The 23622-nt window shown below is 40.6% G+C and overlaps 1 protein-coding gene across 2 annotated transcripts; it reads right to left on the reverse strand.

Annotated features, from left to right (window-relative positions):
• Nucleotides 1-1018: 1018 nt before the first annotated feature.
• On the reverse strand, nt 1019-23222 carry LOC146173904 (uncharacterized). Of its 2 annotated transcripts, XM_084583352.1 has the most exons (9): nt 23086-23222; nt 20692-20905; nt 17559-17654; nt 15839-15907; nt 15659-15727; nt 13354-13431; nt 7038-7180; nt 4088-4166; nt 1019-1132 (listed from the first exon to the last, which is right to left on the reverse strand). In XM_084583352.1, the coding sequence occupies exons 1-9, from the start codon at nt 23094-23096 to the stop codon at nt 1058-1060; spliced, it is 834 nt and encodes a 277-aa protein (XP_084439478.1). In that variant the 5' UTR covers nt 23097-23222; the 3' UTR covers nt 1019-1057. The 2 variants fall into 2 exon arrangements, with proteins under 2 accessions (XP_084439478.1, XP_084439479.1); XM_084583353.1 differs by lacking the exon at nt 13354-13431.
• Nucleotides 23223-23622: the final 400 nt, after the last annotated feature.

Consider the following 23622-nt stretch of genomic DNA (forward strand, 5'->3'; position numbering starts at 1 on the left):
GTATTTTTACACAGTCAGAATTTCCAACGTTTAGAAAGCTTGATGTTTGGAGTGTGTGCTACCCTGATCGTATTTCTAAGTTTCAAGAGATAAATCGTTCTTTCCTGGACATGCATTTTCTGCACCGCTCTTCTGTTTTTACCCTTTTGAATAAAACATGGTTTGGTTCTGCTTGGTTTATGGGGATTTACATCCCAAAGTGACTCAGACTATGAGGGACACCGTAGTTGAGGGCTCAGTAAATTTCGACCACCTGTGGTTTCCTTACATGCACTGACATAGCACAGCACACGGGCCCCTGGCTTCTTGTGAACACTGAAAAGCTGCCGCCAAGGCCGGGAAGCCATTCCGGATTCTCGAGCACAGTAGTCGAATGCACTAGCCACTGCGCCACATCTGCGGGGTCGAAAAAAAAATAACCTGTCTCAGACGCAGTGATTTGGGGCAGAAACAACTGGCTGGTGCAAAAAAAGAAGAATGATCGAGTATCCGACTATTGTTTGTTCAGAACCAGTTCTCTAGATATATTCTGCCTCGATTTCAACAGCACTCAAAAGTACGGTAACTCTAATCCCTGTTATAGCACGCAGAATTTCCGTGGTCCGTTTAGAGTACGTAAACAAAACATATTTACATGTTGTAAGAATGCATATTCAATAGGTGTACTCTGACTGTGTAAATTTGATTCAGTGAATCGCTCAAATCCCTGGCACTCAAATCAACCGAATAAGTAAACGCAATTCGCGCAGCATACATTTCCTGCTGAAAAGATACAATTTTAGTCAGTGTGCACATCACTCCGCAGTTAAGTAATTACGATCGCACTATTGTAAACAGCAAAACCAACTTTGAAACGTACTGCACATTTTCCCATTCAGTAGTTATTCGATGAAAATGTAGCCCTGTCGGGTTTTTCATTATGTTATTCTACAGGGAAAAAGGAAGGAATTTTGTGGAAGTATACATACTGAAATACCCTCAACTGTAAATTTACTCTTTTCCAAATCTAGCTACAATGTAGTGTTAACATTGGTTTATTCTTTAAGTAGTTAGGACGCTATGAGCCTTGGGATAGTCGATGTATGATAATCTGCAGTGGCTTTTCTATATCATTCAGCTTCTGCTCCAGTTTCTGAAAAAGGAGTAAAAAGAAATGGTAAATGCACAATACAGAGAAAATAGACGCGTATCATAGAAATGTAAAAGAAAGAGAAGTGAAGACAAAAGAAGAATTAACATGAAAGAATAAATAAATTGAACACAGGACGCAAAATACCAAAGAAAACAAACACAATGGGTAAATAGCTATAATGGTAACATCGATGTTTTTAAAATTGCAAAGAGGTGCACACAATAAATATAAAAATGCTAAATATCGAGTAGTCCTACCATTAGTGCCGACAATAGTGGGTAAGCAAAGTTATTCTGAAATTGTGTTCTTGACTGTGGTTATGGTAGAAAGAGAATTATGCACAAAATTCAACAGCACAATACTGGGTGCTACAACGGATAGTTCAAAATTTCACTGCGATATGCAGGAATACTTCCTAGATTATCGAGATAATTAAAAGAGAGGTAACAAACTACTCCCGATTTTACGTACGCGTTTATTGTGATATGATTAGGCTACCTCTCCGTGCAACTGAATATATTAACACTATCAGTTTACTGGATATTGACCATAAAGGCCTTGTGGAGCGATTGCACGCAATTTCACTGATGACGAGGTGCCACAATCGGGACGAGCTACACGACCACCTCCCACCAGACGCATCTCCACAGCTTTCTGCAATAAAATAACTTTCTTCAAATTCTGAAATACATCTTTATTTAATGAAATTGTAAAATGTGAATTGTAAGCAGTACACCACTTCTAGGTCATATTCAACTTTCTAACAATTAATAATAACTATATGATTTGTTCATATTCGTTCAAGCCTAAAATGTCGTCCTTCGTTTTGTGTAACATTTGTTATTTTGCAGTGTTTTCTTGATTTGTTTTTTAATGTAAGTCATATGCTGAAAACGCAATCCTGATATTTGGTATTAATTGCCGAAAAGATTGGCTGACAAGGAATGCTGAGTGTTAACATATAATCTACAAAAACCAAATGAGCCCGTGCGCATGCAGCGCTGTCTTCCGTCAAGTAAATTTTGTCTCCTGACACTTAAGCATGAAACTTTCTTGATGTAACATTTTCCTAGGTGTCACCGTTTCCGTTTTATTGTGCAATCAGTTCTATACCTGCTGGCCTCTATAAACATTTAAGCGGCCTCTTTTGGCAATGAAATCCTAACATCACGTTGGCGTTGATTTCGTTTCGAAGGCTCGTCTGCGCTGTTACTAATATGAGCAGGTACAAATGAGCCTAAGATTACAAAGTCGTAATTTTTTATCTCAGAAATCACGCTTCCGTTGTACCTGTTCCAGTGAGTTAAAGGGGCAAGGTACATCAAAGGAATGGCTCAGTCATAAGAGTCTGCGCTTTCGACAAATTATGTATAGGTCCCAGAGATGCCTGCTGATGTCTGTTCAGTTAAAAGCTCGTTAGTTAAAAGCTCGTTATTTTCCTTTGAACGGCTATTGAACTGTCACCTTTCATCAATAGTGTTACTAGTGTACACCGAGCGTCTGTCACTTTGGTAGCCGTTGCTGATTGGAGCGATATGCAACGAAGTGCAACTGTTCATGTGGTCATAACCGGAGACGTTTGTTACACAACCAATGAAAGCGTTTTCAAGCCAGACTTGTGGTACGGCCTCAGATTGGCGGAAACTGGTCATGAAACAGACATCGCGTTTTGCGGCATCTCTGGGATGGCCTCAGTGAGTGACCATGATACTCACATTGCCAGTAGTATCTCTAACCTGGGCTACAGGCCGTTATAGTAGAGAGCTTCGCATTTTTTCAATATACCTGAGGATATTATTTTTAAATTCACGGACATCACACTGCAAACGCGATTTTTTGTAGTTTATACATTGCAATAATAAAGTGTGCTGCAAAGATTGACTTTAATGACCTTCAGATAGCCAACTGAAACCATTGCATACTGATCTACCTGGCATGTTGCCGGTCAATGTGTTTAAAATAACTTTTGTACGAGCATATTACTTTAAAATATAAAGTGATCCGCTTTTACGTATTTTTTATCACTAGAAACAGTCACCAGAACAGTAAATAATGGTTTGAAAATTGTACTTAGCCGCAATGTTGGCTTTTAAGTACACATAAAAAAACCTATGTTTATTCTCAAGAGCCTGCATGCTTCTCATCTAATATTACCTGCTGCTGATTAACAGATGAAAATTGAAGTTATTCACCACTCCTAGCGAGGACATCATTTTGTCTTCTTGAGAATATTTTAATGAAGTTAGCGTGGGCGATTAAAAATAAATAAAATAACATGACCTTCGCACCACCAAGAGGACGAAGTGCTTAAACCAGTATAAAATAGAAATTGGGCAAAAAAGAAAATTGTGCGTTGGCGGAACAAAAAGAACACAGAGAAAAAACTGTGTGAGGGGAACATATATACATAACACAACGGGGAGTTGTTTTACTACAACAATAAATTTGATTGTCATTTTCCTTGCGCATCTTTATCCTCTCTTATTTCCTTACTAGGTTACTTCCAATTTTTTTATTTTACTATTGCTTTTAATTTGCCATTTGTATGTTCTGGAAATATGTACCTTTAAAAATATAATTATATCAATGAAGCAATACTATTTTGAATGCAAATTGACTATTACTGAATGAAAGAAGCAATGGTTCAGGTATACACTAAGCATTTATTTATCATCCTATGATGTGGTGTTTCTTCTTTGTAATTGCATCAGAAGGGGTTCTCAATCTTAGCTATTAGTGTTATTTTGGACATCATAAATAAAATTGCACAAAGACGAGTTTTTTTTTTTTACTGAGACCAGAAACTTTATATGCAGTTTTAGTTAACATAATGTTATCACCATTCCGTTGAAAGGTATGCGGTTGGCGTCTTCACCAGCCAAAAAATTAAACATTTTTACACGTATGACTTGAAACTAATTAAAAAGCGATTATACTACATAAAGTTATGCTCACTTGGGCACTTTCTTGTAGATTTCTGAGAGCCTCTCTTGTTTTGTGGCTCCATTCCGTGTCATCGTCTTCTGTGGCAGTCCTAGATTAGAAAAGTTGTTAGTCATCCAAAGAGCACTGGGAGGTCCTCTCCAAATGGCCCCTATAGCTTCGATCTTCCGCTCATTGTGACGTAATTTTCCACAATTCCTCGTTTATCGCAGTATTCGTCCCCCGTTATAAGTTCCTCGTTGTTTCTTAATGCCAAAAACGATTATTACATATCTTTATTCTATTTTGAAAGAAAACCGTCGTTTTCCCGCCCATTTTATAATATTTTCACTCTTCTTCGACGACCTCCGTCTGAAGAGACTCCACAAGCCTAGTTGTTTGCTTTATTGTGACCATTAATTATATCATCGTCGGTAAAGTTAGGCTTTAATGAGCACTATTTACTCTTTGCTAGTCTAATTCGACAAAAAAAGACATGCGTTTCTGAATCCATTTCGACGTTTTCTACGTTTTCTTCTGCTATTCTGACGTCCGTGCTGTTCTCCCGTCGCCGTTGCTATATCGACGCCCGCACTATTTTGGCGCAAGTTTGATATTTGTAGCTATAATTAACTAAATAATCACTATAGTTATCAAACTAAGGTTCTAGGTTGATGGCTTCCTCCTCTGTCTGATAAAATAATTTTTAAGGTGAAAGCGTGTAATGCCCCAGCGTTATCAGCAGGAGCTGTCGGCAGAGGGTGTAACATTCGAGGGAAATAGTTAAAAATAAGAACTAAACCGTGTCTCCACCAGGAATCGAACCTCGATCCCTTAAATCCCAAACTGACGCTTTTCTAAAAAAAGAAAAAGAAAAAGAAGCTACACCTTGGATCGTGAAACGTTCATGATAATGCAACTTTTCTACCGGGAAGATAGCGGGAAAGGTGAACACAACCGCGACTGACACCTACTGCGCCTTTAATTTCTTGTAAACAAATTGGAGAACGCCGGTGAACTTTGATGCGTTCAATGAATTGCTGGTTTTGTTGTCTTTCATCTGGCGCTTCCTCAAACTCCGCACCACAGAGCAACCAGAAGCAGACCCAGATGTCTAGGAGGCGTGAGTACAGCAGGCATCAGCAGCATTTCAAATTGATTTACAGGAAAGATAAAACGCAGTATCTGTCACAATTCTCCGCGGACACATGTATCACGCCGTAAAGAAAGGGAGGAAGGTGGGAGTGAAAGGAGAGAGGGAGATAGAGGTGCCGTAGTGGAGTGCTACGATCAACCGCACTATAATGGCTCACGCCTCATCCCACTTTAGTGGTCCAAATTCCCTCTAGATTTTTTTTCTTTATCACTTCTGAGGCCAGAAGGGATGGAGAAGATTTAGGACTGCAGACTTTCTGCGCCCACCCATGAGCCAAAAAAGGCTTTCGCTGTAATATAGCCAGGTATGCCGTAATTGCTCGAAGTACGGTATAGTCGCAAATATAACCGTAGAACACCTAACTTTGGTACAGATAAGCTCGATAGTTTCATTTTTATCGATGTTCTCAACGGCTCTTTGAGCGCGCGCTGTAAGGCGGAAGTGTCATTTTGAAAGGCGTGCCATGACTCAAAGTTTTTTTATACTCTACAGCGAGCCAAGCTGATGGCCTATTGTTTCTTTAACGGAAGTTGCAAGTTTTAAAACACTTGTAGTTTGTTAATTTAGATGGAAAAATCAGTAAAAATCAGTAACTATATAAACAAGCACAGCCAATCTACGCTGACTGGACTCGGAAATAATGCTGGGATTGCAAACAGTTCTAAACGGTCACTGATAAAAATTTCTTTCAACTTGCAATGTCAGTTTTGTTATTATGCTCCTACAAGGGAGCTGGACGTATTGGTAGAGTACTGAATCTCCTCCTTTGTGCATATAATGGTAGTGCAGCTATAATTCCAGAGGCTGTCCAAGGACCATGTCCCTTTGATTTCATCTCAGGGAGATTTCACTGCATGTGAGAGAAATCCGCAGCCCTCTAGCTAATTGGTTACTTTCTCTTGCTGGTAAGCTCTGTTGGGTCCAAATTTAGTGCGAACTCATAGTGCAAAAGAAACAATTCCAGAGGGTTATCAAAGGATATTTTTCTGTCATAAATTATCTCATTGGCCAACGATGAGTAAGTTCATTGCAGCAGAACTCATTGGCCGATTCTGCCATGTTGTCGACTGACCCTTTATTGTAAACTATCTCAAAATGACAAAAACAAACCAAATAAATGTGAGAGAAAGCCCGCACCGAAACAGTGGTTATCGCAGGCAAAAACTAATTGAAAATAAAAGAAAATGGGAAACTCCCAAGAGAAAATTTAACGAAAGGAGACCCATTATATTAAGCAGAAATGTTTGTAGCTGTGAAGTTCCGCAAATAATATTAACAATAAATGGTTCACAAAAAAGGAAAGACGGAGCATCTGTCACACTGGTCCCATGCACAACCTGGCTTCATCGCAAAGGAAATGAAGATGGTGAGATTGAAATGGAAAGAGAGAAAGAGGTGCCTTGGTGGAGATAGAGAAAGAAATAACCATTATGCGCACCCTTCAAGAATGACGGGAAACAAGGCTTCAGCCTAAATCCCCATTCATTCCCCTAACTGTAAGCCGGAATCCGTTGGGACTCGGCGGTGGCCAGGGCGACACCGATGACTCTTCGTTCCGCCTCCACCGAAACGCTGCCGCAAACCGTCGGTTTCGAATCCGGATACTCCGAACCAGTAGTCGGGCATCTTAACTGCTCCACCACGGCGGGGCACACCTTTTATCCTCAATATTGCCTATACTGTGTCTCGCCCATCCTTACCATACTATAGCGTCATTCATAACAAGAACATCTGGTCACACGATTTTACTTACTAAACGGCTTTCATCTCTCAAATACCACAGGCCATATACAAACGACGTTCTTTATTCGACAACAAAATGCTCACCGGAATTCCGCTGGTCTGGTTCTCTTGGTCGTAATTTGTGTTTGCTGCACACTCCCAACACCTGGCATTAAGTGGCTTGAATTCATTGCGGCGGTGTATTTATGATACTTTAAGTTATGGTCCATTAAGCTCCACTCGTGCTCCTGCAAAAAAAAAAAAAAAAAAAACACTAAGGTCATACTTTTTGCCAGGTGCACGGCTCAGAAATTGTTCTGTCCGAAGTTGCAGGTTTTCCCCGCTCATACTGTAGGTAACATTTGCACTGCCCGTAAGCAGCAATTCTCTTCGGCTGAAGCAGCAAGAAATCAAAGTGTACATGTGGACAATGTGTAGCGGCACCTTAATGTCGCAATTTTCAATCTTCTGCACCAGCACTAAACATATTCATGTTATTTTAAACGCATACAGTTTCGTCTAGGCAAAGACAAGCGCAATTACAATCGAAATGTCTAGACAGAACATATGTGGGGGAAAAAAGATACCTTACTCCCTAGTGCTAATTTTAAAGCCTCAATAATTTTGATAAAAAAATTAACTCACCCCAATTTGTCAAATAAGCTTTGGTGCACCTTTAGATGAAAAAAAAATTTAAAACCTACATGATCTTATACATAGGCTCAATTACTTTGCAGCTCTCCTTCGTTTCCATTAAGAAAATGCGACACTGGGTGGACTTCAGTAAAGGGCAAATTTATTTTTCAAATGGGTAATCTCATTTGAGATCGAAACCAGTATTGATGGGTTCGATCCAGTTTACGAACTTTGATCTAGTCCATTTCTTGGGGGCTGTCTGTTTTGTCACACTTAAGTTATTCTAATTTTTTCTCCCAGTACCAACTATAACTCCTCTGTCATGATATTCCGGACATGCACAAGATGGGTCTACAGCTATCAGACTGATAAATGTTCTCACACGCGTCCTAAAACTCGTGTAACCAGCTACGTTGTAATGTCCTCATTGACATTTTTTTTTTTTTTTTGCAAACCGAGACAATACAGAAGTGCAAAACACGGAGAAGCGATTGCGAAGAACTTCAAAGAGCGCATATGGAGGTATCCCCCGTCTTCCTCTTCCTTAAGCCTGATCTCATCCCGGAATCAGCAGCTTTTCTCTTGTGTTTAAACACTTAAATGGGCGAAGTGTCGTGTGCATCATTTAGACCGCCAGATGCGTATAGACCATTTTATCATGGGCGCTGCCATTTTGTGTATGTGGCGCCATCTAGCGGCCGAGTTGTGAACAACCGCCATGCTGGTATGTGGGGTCTCATCTGCGGAACAGGCGACAAGTAGCGCAAATCGGCATTTTGGAGCTTTCGCATGCAATGTTTTGCTTTCTGAAAGTACCTAGATGAAAGAAAAAAAACATTCAGTAGCAGCGAAGCTATTCGGTCAGAAATGACAAAAATTATGCTCCGGATCAGGTTGGCTGAAGGCTACAAGCCTGATTACAATTAGTGTGCAACTTTTATGTGGCACAGAGAGGCGGCGGCGCACCACTGGCCGCGAGGGCAGCTTTCGATCTACTTTTTATTCTTAAATGATTTCCAGAGACGGCTTACCGTAACAATTTGAGGAAAGAAAGCAAGTGAATATAGCCGTTTCATGTCACGTTTAGGAGCAATGCTAATCGCGCTACATTTCTTGAGTCAATCGATCATTCATATACTCTTTACTGCTTGAGCGGCTACTACGGGAGTTCCCACACCTCCACTGGGGTTCTATTCTTAAGTATCCATTATCCATTTCGGATCCATTTATTCTACCCTGGCTACTTTTGTTGGGCGACAATCAGGCAGGGCGTTCAAGCGTCCACTACCAGGCACTCGGATTTCAGCATTGCCTACATGACTCAACCACCTGTTTGCCGGTATGTGCGGGGAGTGGCGATGACTTGTCAATGGCGGGAGCTGCTATCCTGCAATTTCTCTGACTGGGCGTTAGTTGCGTTTGTCTGGCGCTGCCGTCATGCTAACATCCAAATACAAGACAAAATGGACAATTGATACCTATGGAATATTCACCTTAAATTATGTCCCATAATGACCTCATCGAAAGTTGCTTTTGTCAACAATTATATAGTCCAGTTTTCGTCGCAAGATTTGCTTACTGCAAGCAATCGCTGCTATTCCTATGATCATATTCCCCTTTATTATCGGCAGCTAAATCTTACGAGATGCGTGTTTAAAAAAAAAATATTGTAGCGCTGTTTCACTAAATAAGTTGATAGCCAATTAATTAGTATATCGTTGTCTTCAAGTGGGGCAGGTTCTTTCATACTTGCATTAACCTCAGGTGGCTGAATCGAAATAGTTATTCTTTACCTGGCAGCAACTCGTAAATATTTGCCGCAAGGAATATCATCCGCTTGTTGTCCAAAGACGCCGTTGTTGCACGGGTATTCAGTTTTCCCGGTCCCTACTCGACAAACACAGTGTTAGGAACTCGCACGAAAGGCTGCCGAAGCTAAACATGTTCGGTTGGGGCTTGAAATTCAGAAGCTGCTCCTCTTGACCATTTGAGTGAGCTGCAAGTGGAACATTGTAGAGCGACACACGCGCGTACCACCGCTGTTAATCTTTTATCTTCTGTTAATCATCTCCTTTTGGTTATTTTTTGTTAACGCAAACAACTGAGTAAAAGAAAAAAAAAAGATTGTGCTAACCGCGGCAGCTCTTAGCAGCTAAACTGCGGCCGGCGGAAATGAAACGATCAGGGAAATGTAGGAAAGAAAGGGGCGAAAGAAGAAAGAACAGGGAAAGAAAACACATCGCTCACATCAGCTAATCGGCTTAGATACTTTGCGGCTATTCAAGACACTCTGTGTGCAAAAGACTGCAACGTGTGCCCTCTCTCCGTAGAATGCCCTGCCGCCCCCGCTGCTATTCCCGCGTCCCCACATACCAGACAGGAGGAGCCGCAAAGCGCGTTCCGGTTCGAGGCTATTTTCCACCTCGCCGCGAAAACGGTCTATACAAGCAAAAATTATATATCTCTCCTTAATTCCAGACCGTGTTATATGGTGCGGAACCAAAGCAATGTGTAGGAAGAATATATTTAACCCCTTGAAAAACCTCGGAACCATAGACCAGGTTTACTGTAACGACATGGGGGCTTATTTGCGTCTGAAATGTGGGTGTTTTAACGTTCTTACTCACGTAATTAGGGCAACAACAGCACCATTGCTGCACCGGCTGAAAGCGCCCGTTGCTAGATCACCTTAGAATGAGAAAAAGAAACGCTGAAAGGGGATATTGTGCCTAACGTTTGAGACTAAAGAGCACATGTTATCCGATGGGTTTATGTTGAGTAGGGCACCACAATGGCTGACTGAGTTGCCGCCAGTCTTACTGCTATACTTAAACATGCATAGGTTCTACTCAGATGAAAAAGGGCAGCAAGCGGAGTTGTTTAAGAGAGCAATGCCTAATGAGCGCGGCTTTAGTAAGAGCCCCAGTGCGCTATCTGTCCATCGACCAGACACTTATCCTCCCCTGGGCGAAAATCAGGCTAGTCATTTAGTGGATACTGGAAATGTTGGCTGGTGCACTAAGACCTCCCCTCAACCCTTGTTCATTTTCCTGCGTGTTCAAAACTTCTTCTGTTTAATGAGCAACCCATGGCTGATTAGGGAAGGACAGCTGCTATACTTAAAAACTAATACTAATGGAGCAGCATCGTAGCCAGCCGGGGCTGGATAACAAAGAGGTGGTATTCTACCACTTTAAGACAATATTATGTCTTATGAGAGCACCAAGTGCACTCCAAAGTATAAATACATGCAAATTCAACACAACAGAAACGTTTGACCAACGTGGCACCCATAAAAATTGAGTAAAGGACTCACTGAATGATCACCTAAGCCTACTCAGCGGTGCCGAGCAGGTCATATAGGGCTCGCCTTTTATTGCTTACGATACTGCCCGCATTGTTCGTTTTATTCTCACGTTTGAAAGACAACGCCAAAATGTAGTTTGTATGCATCTTCGACGATGACGGCTTAGAGGGGTCCGGTTCTGTCACAAAACCCGCCATTATTATTTCGTCCAGAAGTACAGATTTATACTAAACGTAGCTTCAGGATACAGCTTGTCACAAATGTTTGTAGATTAGGGGGTAGACGACCTTCAAGAAGCAAACTTTTGCTAATTCTTGTGCTTCAAGCTATGAACCCAACTATTGCTTCGGAAAATTGTTTGCTTCTAAGTCATTTTATTATATGTAAAAGCAATGCTTTTCCTGCTTTTCTTTAATTTTTGTTTAATTTATTTATTATTCCTATTGTTTGCACTGCTGGTACCGGAGGATAGTAAGTCTGGAGGTAGTAACACATTGCAAACATCAACTCTGATGGAACAGTGGCATACAAGACGGCTTCTGGCTATGTTGCTTCTCGTGCAAACCGGTTATGCCTTGGTACAATTACAGCAGATGCAAAATTGTGCGAAGAAAATACTTAATGTATTTTCCTTCACTGACTACACACTATGAGGCTGTGCATCAAAAGTACGAAATTATCAGTAAACGTGCACTTGTACTAATTAATGTTAGAAGAAATGGAAGAAACGTGGAACAGAGACTAGAGAAGTGGTCAAGATAAGATAACATTACACGACTGCATTAAAGCTAAATACGAACCATCCTTCATACGATATCCTTCATTTAGCATGTTCCTCTATACAATCAAGAATTAGTTCTTATTCAGATAATGTTCGGATCGAAAACGTCAAAGTACTTGGTCAGCAGCAAACTGTACTACATGGCTTGTCCGCCTCCTAATTTTTTTTTCGTCCCTATTGTTCACATTGTGATCTGTAGTCGCAATGTGGAATTTAATCTGGCCTTATGAACGTCGCGCAACATTCAGTTCAGAAAGTGGTGGATTGGAGGTGTACGCATAATGGCGCACTGTGGAGGAAGAACTTAACTACTCTCTCTGCAATGAAGATGTCGTGCCACAAAAACGTGATCTATAACGCATGGTGGATATTACAGAAGCAACGTTCTTTCAATGATTACCCTAAATGCCCTAATACAAGCTACTAATGTGGCACCAATGTCACAACCCGAATATGCTTCAATTAGATAAAACTGGCTGGATATTTTTATTCCACACAATTAAGCATAATCCAGCTACCTTTGAACTAAGATTATTGTTGACATTGCTGCCTCTTACGTAACCGTTACTTGGATCGTAGTCTGAAACCAGATATGTTTTAGGCCTGCAAAAAACAAAAATCAGCAAAACGTTGAAAGCAAAAAATACGGCTATTTATTGAGAGCTAGACAGCTCCCGCTGCTATGTGCAAAATCTGGAAAATATTCCCCGCTCACCAGCAGGTGTTGGTCTCTATACTGCCTGAAGCAAAAGGGTGGCTGCGATTTTTCTTTCTGTGATTTCAGTGATTTTTTTCTGTGATTTTTAATTAGTTTGGGTCTGGCAATCTTCAAACATTCATTTTGAATATGAATTTGATGTCTCTTTACGTAAAGAAATCACAACGAGAATTCGCAGTACTAGAAATCGGGCATCACTGCGAAATTATGAGCTGCAAAGCATGGATATTGTTCATAATCGCGGCACTAACTCTTTCATGCATCGTCATAAGGACTGGCCTTTCTGTGGCCTCGAAGTAGAAAGAATAAAAAGGATCTTTATTGGCCAAATAGTGCATTATGTCATGAATCATGTAGCCTTTTGATGAACAGGATAATGTAAAAATAAGAAATGTGGTCCAAGAACGTATAGTGTAATGCTGTAAAATTTAAGTTGAGACAAGTGCGGGTGATTTATTGATTGCCAGACAAAATATTTTATGAGCTGATATAGTAGTGTGAGCTTCAGACAGTACTCTAATATACTGCAACATTTATTATGTATGACAATTAACACAGGGCGCTTCTGTCGAGCATAATACTGAATATTGATTTTTTGGTGCATTAAAAAAATGCTCGCACTTTACAGCCGCCTAAAGAATGGCAGGAAAGCCCTAAAATATACATATTACCTGTATTTCAAAGGTACTGCAAAAAGAACTGTGAGGAAAACAAAAAAATTTCTATACAAACTGAAATAAGTATTTCAGTATGCATGTCAGAAAGCACCAGAGAGTACCTAGTATATCCCATTCCACATTTGACCTTATAACATGGTTGCTTTAGTAGAGCTTGGTACTTAGTATGTGCCGTCTATTGCTTGCTCGATCTGTTCTACAACGACTAAAAATATATTTGGCTTGAGATTAAACTGTATCACGGGCCAACAGTGCATTATATTTGACCTTGCTCTTTAACGGAAGCCACATCTATAGCTTACCTCCTGTTTGTGCAGCTCCCTTGCTGGCCGTACCTGCCGCTCTGAATGGGGTCCATAGTTCAAAGCTAAATTCTGGTCCTTTTGAATAAAACAAAGCAGAAGTGAGTACAGAAATATAATTAAAGGTGTTGTCCAAACTCTCACAATTCTTGCCCCACAGATAAAGTTCAGAGATCACTCGTTATGCTGTGGTAATTTCTAACCAGATAGGAGGCAAGAAAGAAGCTCATTTTGCGCTCTTAAAATGATTAAGACAACCCAAATTTGTTCTTCATTATTCATACAAACGGTGTTTAAAAAGAATGTGTATTCCGTGTCGCTGTGATGCCCTAAGCAAAACGTTGTTTAATCTTAAAGCCTCACGGACAACGGTTTGGTTTGTGTATGCGTATTTAATAGTTAAGCTAACGTAATAAATTGTTTATAAGGTAGTGACGAATCAAAAAGGCTATTTCAGAGATTAACTATCAAAGAACTGCTTTGAATTCAGCCCAAAATTTCAATCGGTCTAGAGAGAACCAAAGCGAACATAGAAATGCAAGAAAAATTGTAGGAAAAACTTAAGCTCCGTCTATAAACGTATGACACAATAGCTAGGCTACCGACCCACATATAAGGCCCCCTTTTAGTCAAGTCGCATCAATGTGCCTGCCTGGTAACGTGAATGCAAGGGTCTGAGCAGGTTGATTCTGATATCACCTTGCCACATAAAAAGAGAGCGTTTAGTTAAACGCGCCTGTCAAACGTAACATCAGACAACTGAGTTTCCAGTTTGTGTGAGGCCATGTCAGCTGCCAGCGACCTCCTGCCAGAGCCATTCCCGTCATTTCTAGCCTACAATGCCAACGATGGATTTTTGGTGAACGGGCAATTTCAAGCTACTGCATTAAAAAGTATGGAAGACCAGACTACCTAATTTTTATTCGGTGTAGTGGGGGAAAACAGCATTGATGTCAACAAAGAACCTTGGGGAGATATTGCAAGCGTGGTGGATTAATACTTCCATGTACTCCCGCCGGCGTGGCGTGCTGGTAACGGCGCTCGGCCACTGTGCTCAAGGATGCGGGATCGAATCCCGGTCTCGGCGGCAGCTCTTCGGTGGGGGCGAAAAGCAAGGCGCTCGTGTGCTCTGCTACGTCAGTGCACGTTAAAGAACCCCAGGTGGTCGAAATTTGCGGAGTTCTTCACCACGGCGTCTCTCATAGCTTGAGTCGCTTTGAGACGTTAAACCCCAGAAACCAAACTAACTAAACCACATTTAACGTATAGTGTTCGTGCCTTGGAAGTGGAAACAATTGCTCTAATATTGTGATAGCCGAGGCCAACATGCTTCAATACGTGTGCTAACGTTCAAATATGATTTTTTTGCTCAGACAGTGTTAATAGTAAGAGCGATCGCAAATGCACGATAAATGAGCTCTGGATTTTTGGCAGACACCGATATTACAAATAAAGTGCAATATAGTTTATAAAGGTCGATACATTTATGTATTTTAACAGCTATACAAACTATAATGAGCGCATTCATGCAAACTTGCATGAAATTAAGAAAGTTTGAGAAAAGCGTAATTTATTATTGCAAAAAACTGCCCAGAACGCTATCTATTTTCAGCGAAATTAACAAACAGGCATGCAACTAAGAAAAAAAATGTCACCTGTGTAATATTCTCTGAATCAGTGTAATTTATACAATATTCGCACCTGCTTCTCTTAGATTTCGTTCAGGGGAATTAAGGCTGCATATTGCTTTGTTATTAAACAATTTCCAGCGCTATTTTAAAAAGAATATCTTTGTTCTCTTCCCGTTATATTAGGTTCAGTCTGGTTTCGTGCGTGATAGTAAGTACGATGAGATACTCGTGAATTGTAACTTAGACAGAAGGTTTTATAATGTATTCTTTTATCGGGGTCACTCGTAGCCGTCAAAAGGAATTGCGTTGTCAAGCTCTACTGATCGTTACGAAATTTGGCTGTCTAAAACCTGTGTTTTTAACGTAGAAGAAGAGGGATGTAAGCTACAGTTGTTCAAGATGAGCTCTTAGTCGTACTTCGCACTCAACCTCTGATGAGTAGTGCAAATAATATCTCTGGTATTTATTTTGTTTGTGTTGTACTCGAAAAGCCCTTATTCTAGATTTGTTTTCAGGCTTTAGACTTTCGGAATTTATATTCTAATACTGCTCTACCATAAACTGGACAGCTCAGGCCTAGCAGACATTTCCGCATTGTTTATTTCGGTCTTCTTCAAGCGAATAAATATTTGCTCGTGAAATATTACGAAGCGATTCTCATTCATAATACATACCTTATCCCTGTTATCCTGTCTTCTCAACGGAGAATTTGAGCAGTCTTCCTTTGGCATCGGGCATAATATCTGGCGTTTGTGGTGACGTTGAAAACAGAAAAAAAAAAGATAAAATATGACACAGCAGCGATTACCATTTCAGGAATTAGTTGCCATTCTTTCGCTGCTCTAATATCTCACCATCATTGTTCGAGGTCGCCCGTCGACATTTTCTTTGAGTATATCACGATGCCTGTCTCGAATGTGGGCCTGAAATAGGAATATTTCACATTATAATATTTCACATTGTATATTTCACATTAATATTTCACATTATATTTTGGCCAGAGCTAAGAATGTTTCATCAATGTCAATGACGAATTGTTAAGCTCACTCTTTATTACAACGTTTTTCTTTCTCACATAATCCTAGGAGTAAGCATTGCTACCCATAAAAAAACACCCAGCGGAAATTAAGGCGCTATTTTACCTTAACACCGGCACGATTTACCATGCTGTTATGACTTGAAAACAAAGAAAGGTAACTGGTAATTGCAAGATTGCATCCCGTATAGAAGAAGGGCAGACACCAGGCCGCCTCTAACTGATTTTATTACCGAGGACGGGTAGCACTCACTATGTTGAAGAGGGAAAATGGCCGCGCTCTGTGGAAAATGGAAAAGGGTTTACTCCCAATTTCTGCAACGCCGGCGACCTGGTCTCACGCCCTGCTTCGTACCCTCATTTTTGCCACATCGTCTCACCTAACCACAAATATGTTTTGGGCCATCTTTAGATATTAATGCCCGTTCGCCTGTAACAAAGCCATCGCGGTATTGAGAGCTTCGGTAGTTTTTCTCATTCTGTGCAGTTTAGAATCATTTGCTGCTCTTGAATAAAGCGGTAACGTTTATATTGACTGTAGGCACGTCAATTGGTACACCAGGCAATGGCTCGCGCATTCATTTCGTAGAAGAGGCTTTCAAGCTCTGCAAAGTTAAAAAACAACGATCACAAATGCGCTTTATTTTATTATCTCCATGTACGCCTTAAGGCAATATACAATGTTAATAAAAACGAACATTTAATTTGTATGCATTATTTGATAGTGTCTTCTGTTCGCGCACCTTTAACTCTCTTGATTCCTCAGTTATTCCCCGCTATAATTGTGATAGATCCACAGAATTCATCTTCTTCCGTTAAAAGAGCTTACTTCATGGATTTCCATTGAATTGCTTTGTCCTGATTTCAGCACCCGACAACGCCTTAGCAAACATATTATAAGAAAACTCTACCCTTAAGCGCCCGGAAAACGTGCATAATATAATCTTGTGAAGTGTTTCCAGTAATTCATAGTTTTTCAATACGCCTTTCACAAAAACCTAAAGAAAATGTCATATCAAACTTGTTCTTTTAATGAAGTTATTTCGGCTGCAAAGCAGTTCTGTGTTTTAATAAGACACAGTTATAGCTGACTCGTGTCAAACGCAAATCAGCAAGCGAAATATAATAATTTGTGTTTTTGAAACCTTAAGAATGCTTATAATTATACGAAAATAAATGTTACAGTAGACTTGTTTAGGATGGTTTATTTTTAGGGTTCAACGTTCCGAAGCAACTCTTACTAAGACAGATATTGCAGTGAATGACTCCGATAATTTATACCGCCTTAGATTGGGTGCCGTGACCAACACTGCACCACATATACGTGTCGCCTCCATCAAAATGCGGCCGCCTTGCAGGGGATGATCCAGCGCTCATTAGTTCAGATTTCCTGTGGCCAAACAACTGAGTAACTCGTGTGAGCAATATATTATCCAAACTTAGGTTAATACCGCTATGAAGAGCTCGCACACGAATTTCTCTTCGCGATTTAAGGCGAAACAATCAGTGGCAAACATGAGCTGAAATATCTTCCTTACCTTCATCTTCGCGTAGCTCTTCAAGGAGCCGCATTTTGGGCATTCTAGGATTACATTTTCAAGAGTGGGATTGTGAAGCGGTTGCTTTCTTCGTGCCTAAGGAACGAACATGAATATTAATTAGCATAAGCTACCAATGGGTGTGCATATGCATTAACGTTTCAGATTCCTCAGTTTTATTATTGAAACTAAATAATTCATGCCTTATTCTACATGGACATAAAACCGAAATCAATTTTTTTTGCATACACTGTGAACATGAAGAGCACATATGTTATATATTAACGACTTCATCAAACTCAGATACTTTACGGCCAAATGGAGATATTTGGCAGAACATAATGTTTGCTGATCTGCGTCTCACAAAAGAAGTGTTGAAGTCAGCGACGCAGCACGAATGGCAAATGGTCGATGAACTTTCTAATGAAAAATAGATTAAGACAGCCGTCTTTTATTTTTTGAACACTTGGCAAAAGCTAATATCTGACGGGCAATACACAAGTATTATTGTCAACTGTTTCACACCGACTGACGTAAACGTTGTCCCTTTTCGTTGCCTGTTAAATATCAGGGCAAAATGTTCCAAATAATTTTGAGAACCACGTTTACGGTTAGCAGCACAAACCGTGCTGTTTATGTTCGGCCTGCAGCAGGTCAGCAGGCTCTCATGCCTACTTCTCCCTTCCAGGCTGCTACCTGCGGCGTCTGAGGAGCGTTTCAAAGCTTTTGTGGCCTCCTGCGAAGACGCATTTGATCCATGACAATAAAGTCTGAAAAGGTGCATGTGAGGGGCGTATATTGTGTTGTCATGCCGCCACGATCCTTAGCGCTGAGACCTTCGAATATATCGAAGTTAGCGCGTGGGAGGTGTATGGAGTAGGTGACATGATCTCGAAATGGAGTCCCATCTGGGAATGGGTTTCAAAGCTATTATGCGGGGGCCATTGCTTTAGGCTTCCTTTTTTACGTGTTATAGCTTATATACCGCTGGACGTTAAACAGTTTACGCGTTAAAAGAACATTGTTCAAAGCTACTGGATTGCTGTATATTCAACAAAGGCATTGCAAGCCGTTTTAAGATAGTTTCCTGTACAGTAGTATAAATACTCAGTGTACTTTCGCAAAAGGCTTCGTTAGAGCACATTAGCGCTCTGCATGTGAAAACAGCAATGTTGAAAAAGAAGATAGTATTTGTATTTACGTCGCTCCTATTTTTACAGGTAATTCAAAAAAACATTTCTATATGACCAAGAGGATTAATCTTTTCATACATTTCTACATGCCAAGGGTGGTTTCATTATACGATCTTGCTTAGATAAACCAAGGAAAAGTATAACGGAAGGGAGGCTCACGTAAGCTCGGAGTCTTAGGGTAGGACGTGGTCTGCCTTAACGGCTATCTTCTGTGGATCCACATGCGGGAGTTCGTCGCATGCTCGCACTTTTCTATTCCCTTAATCACCATTGTAGTAATATGGGAATCCGTTATCTCAGAAATAATATTTAGCATTCAGGGATGGCAGTCTTCGATATTGCGCTAAAGACCACCTGACACAGATGTAAATTAAGGCGGCTTTTATTGAAGCCGTGTGAACGTTGGCCGAGCGGCAGCATTCCTGACTCATAATGAAAATGTCCCAACTAGATTGAGCATGCGGAATTGAGAGTTTCTGGAAAACCGACAATGTCACTGGGTCGTACAACTACGATCAATCAGTGCCAGGTCATCTGAGCTGCCATGTCGAAGCTGTCTTAGCAATGATTGTGATTTTCACTCACAACATAAATGCCAGCTAGAATTTAGCCCATTTAGCAGTGTAGTGTTAGACACTTTACTGGCCTTTACGAGTAAGAAGCGAAGTATTTAATGGCTCTTGTCAGCGCTATACCTTATGGATCCTCGTTCGGCTGCAACAATCTAACCACGCGTTTAGTAAGAAATCACTCACACTGAGTCTATCGTATCTCACAAATGCTCATCGTGATACAGTCGTAAGCTAACAAAATATATGAAAGGACGTACGACATAGATGTAAACCTGGATTTTACAAAGCCGTTCGATCGTTGAATTGTGGCGTAGCTGAAGCGTCTCTAATTCGTGATCCAAGGGTTCCAAGGGGTTCCAAGGGGTTCCATTCCGAACCCATCCTGCCTCGGAGGAGCTGCCACAGCTAGAAACTTCTGAATTGCAACGCGGCCTCGTGACCTTACACACTCAGCTTACAAGCCATGTCTCCCATCCCAGCTCCAGCTACGAACAGCCAGTATCATGTTCGTGAAGTTTCAGTTTCGATCCTGGAATTTCTTCTGAACAGTGCCGCTAAAGATATTACTGTAATAGATATTTTACTCTAAGTTAATGAAGACGGCACACCTGGTAATTTTTATTACAGGTTTTATAAATTTATTAGCTTATTGGAGAGCATTAAAGGGCTATTCACTTTTTTCATCCAGGCATGACTCAGATCTAAAGGCCTATTCTTCTATTAGTGCTTTCAGAAGTATCAGCACCGAGAACTTTTAAGTTTCACGCTACAACGTTACAGGCTGTCAACTGTAGCTCACCTTGTAGATACTTTTTTCTTTTCTGTACCCTTTCATACTGGTTTATTCTATAAAAAGTTAAGTTGCGTATAAAATATGTAACGCACATTCATTTGCACATAGTCGTACGTTTTATATTGCGAGAAATACGACAAGGCATAAATACAACGTCCAGGTTAACGAAACCTTATAAACATGCCCAAGTAGAACAGAAGTAGCGTGTGTGACCAGGCAACCAATGGTTCCGGAAAGTTGGATTCATATCTCGCGTTCTCATATCTGAAAAGTTCATCTCACAGGCAGCGAAAACCATGGGCCGAATCTATTTATGTGTTGGCAATGTATTGACCCGGTTTAGGACTGATCATTGCCAACACAGCGCCAGTATTGGACCGACGATTATTGTTTCCCGGGCCGCATTGTCAGCCCCTGCCGCCACAACCTGTAGTGTCGTGACGTGACACGTGTGTAAGTGGGTCAATCGCAATTTTTTTTATACGTGTGAACTTCTGTTGTTATAGAGATGCGAAACAAATAATGAAGGCGTTTTAAAGGTGGGTCTTTTCAACAAAACAGCTGAAAAAATGTACCTGTTCTTTCCTAGTCTCCATGGAATCCTGGTTGCAAGTGTATACCGTGATATTCGCATAGCACTCCTCACACAGGTGGTGCCCGCAATTTAGGCTCAGCGTCGTTTCCGAATGAAAGCTGCATTTATCACATTCTTCAAGAATGTGGACTGTTCCTGCCGTCACCTTGCATAGAATCTGCTTTCCTGCTAGCACTGTCAGTTTCATGTAAACACTGAAAAAAAAAAAGAGGGATGTGTTTCAGCATGAAAGTCGTTTACTGTATTTCATTCATTACTAATCATTCAGCTGGTAACACAGCCTTCAAATTGCACCACAATAGAGCTATACCCTTCCCACACAGGACGTAGCAAAGGCTCTATAAGAAATTATAAAGCATTGCGAGAAAGAGCAGTATAGCCGTCCTTATCAGCAAGGAGAATGGACAGTGAGATATTCTAAATAATTAGTTGAATATTCAAGGGACAAAGCGAGCACTTTCACTAGGAAATTTGTCGTCAGAAGATTACTGTGGTGTAGCCGCTTGCAGGAAAACAGCTAGCCTAGGAAGAGCGGCTTCAGCCTCATCAAGACAATAAAACAGTGACTCACTAGCTCCACAGGAATGTAAGTTACTCAGTAAGTGTTTAGTGGAACAAATTAAAGTTTAGGTATCGTTATGAAGCGCTTGAAGGAGCTTTTGTTGGGCACAAAACTAGTCCTAAAATTTCTTACGGAGCATTGGGCGCGTCCATGTACTGAAATATTGTAGCCGAATGGCGGACGGAAAAAGCTTAAAGATACAAAATAAAATAAGTTAAATACTCAGTTTAGGAGCGTCGAGTAAGAAATGGATTCAAGATGGAACAAAGAAACTCTTTTTGAAAGCATTTCTAATGACAAATTTACGACAAATACCAGTAGAATGCGACCGAATGAATATCGTGTGTTTTGCAATAGACACGACTCTAATTTCGATTATTGCGTACCTATTAACCCCACGAGGCATCATCCCATTTGGCGCTGTAAACAGATGACGCATCGGAGAAAGGTTTCCCGGCAGCTTCTTGAGCTGCTAGATTTTTATGCGTCATGAAAATCGACTGACATGCTACTGAATTGTATATACATCGTTTTAAATTTGGGTGGCATCCGAAATCTCCTTTTGCACCACAGAAATAAATATATGGTAACCTACTCACCAGCAAACCACAATAGCACCTTACTTAACAAGTCATACAGGCAGAAAACATGCTGGTAGTGTCCTTTAACGAAACAACCAGTAGAGCTTGAAAGTATAGAAGAGGAAGCTGGGTAAGCGTGAAAGTCTTGCAGCTGCTGCCTGGTCCGAACCAAGTTCTTCCAGCATTTAAAAGTGAACAAACCACTTTAATCTGCGACGTTATATACAAACTAAGCAGCTTAGGTCAAAAAGTACTCTGTCCCGTTTGCATGTCCACAACGACTAAATGGAGAGAATGGACAAGATAAAATTCACGCCAAGCGTCGTTCTTTCTTGAGCAAGGTTATTACCAGCCGGTCGTGGACAATATGCACCGGAGCTCTTATTTTTAAACCTTGTCATGCATTAGCCAATAAAACATCAGATATCATCAAAATAATAGCCAATTTTCCGTTTCTTGGCAGCATTCCACTAAGCATTTATTGTAACGCATCTTTTGATTTCATTTGATTTCACGTTCGTGTTGTCTTTTTTTAGTTTTGCAATAATAGTATGGCCAAAAATATACAAAAAGCCTGCGAAGGTTCCGGAGCGCCCATCTATACTTCGATGCTGGAGCGCTCAACTTTTCTTTAGGAGCCGTTCAATCAAAGCGCTATAGTGTATACTGTCTGTAAACTTGTACCAGTCGGTAGCCAAAAACACACAAGAAATTCACCCGTCTGTCACTACTCTTGAACACTTGTAGTAATACACGCGATTTCATAACACCCAATCAGTATAACTGATTTCTTAAGATCAAAACGTATGAGAAAAAAGGGTTAAGTTATGAAACAGTAAATTTGGATTCTAACAAATTATGAAATAGGATCAGGATATGATCTATACTTTTGATCAAAATATGATTTTCGTTCAATTTCAACGTTTCTCAATCTGGACGTCCCCCGATGCATGCAGGACAGTCCTTTTCTCTTTTTATACATTAATTGCGTCCGTTCAAGCAAACGTTCGCCAAGATATTTATCTCATGAGTAAATGCTTCAAGACAATACGTTCAGTGTCCCTGCTAAGCTTTGACAGCTAATACAACGTGTCCAGAATAAACGCTTAATTGATGACGCCTGCATGAAACGAATAAAAAATGTCTCGTTACACCAATCGATTATATCCCGTTAGCGCCATAACCAGAACACCATCTAAAATAAACAAATCTAATGGTTTTCGGTCCATACCTGTCATCCATGGTTCATCCGCTCGAATAGGACCTGTAGCTATCTCCAGTAGTCTCGTGCATGAGGCTGCGTGTTCTCTGCGTGGCATGTGGAAGCGACGCACACCGAGTTTTTTTTTTTTTGTCATACTATATTAGCCCTGCTTCATTTTCCGCTTGATAAGCAATGAGTCCCATCTGGTGGCTGAAATTTGTTCTTCACAGATGGCTTCATGATACTTTCTGCTGCGTTCAATATGCTCGTTACTGAAAAACGTTGTTCTTATCTGACATATTGAAATATGTTTTATGCATTCGCATTTATTTCGCAGTGAAAGACAACTTGTTTTTCAACTTTTGACCTAAAACAAAATATCGATATAGTCGGACAAAATTCGCATGTGCGACACTTGGGATGGTGGCTACACCTGGTGTGTCGTGTTGAAGACACAAACGACTGCGTCCTGGGGCCTTATCCTGGAGGTTCATTGCCACTGTTCGGCGCCATTTTTGTTTTTGTGATTCTGCTCAGACAAGTGATATGTTTAAAATTTGATTT

Source organism: Amblyomma maculatum, chromosome 11, assembly GCF_055883805.1.
Source record: "Amblyomma maculatum isolate TAMU_Amacu chromosome 11, ASM5588380v1, whole genome shotgun sequence".
NCBI lineage: Eukaryota > Metazoa > Arthropoda > Arachnida > Ixodida > Ixodidae > Amblyomma > Amblyomma maculatum.

Excerpts from the sequence above, each read along its gene's own strand:
- LOC146173904 (XM_084583352.1), bottom strand. Across the intron at positions 17,655-20,691 it reads TGGAGACTAGGAAAGAACAG|GCACGAAGAAAGCAACCGCT; the intron begins GTACATTTTTTC and ends TTCGTTCCTTAG. Across the intron at positions 13,432-15,658 it reads GACAGGATAACAGGGATAAG|GACCAGAATTTAGCTTTGAA; the intron begins GTATGTATTATG and ends TTTATTCAAAAG.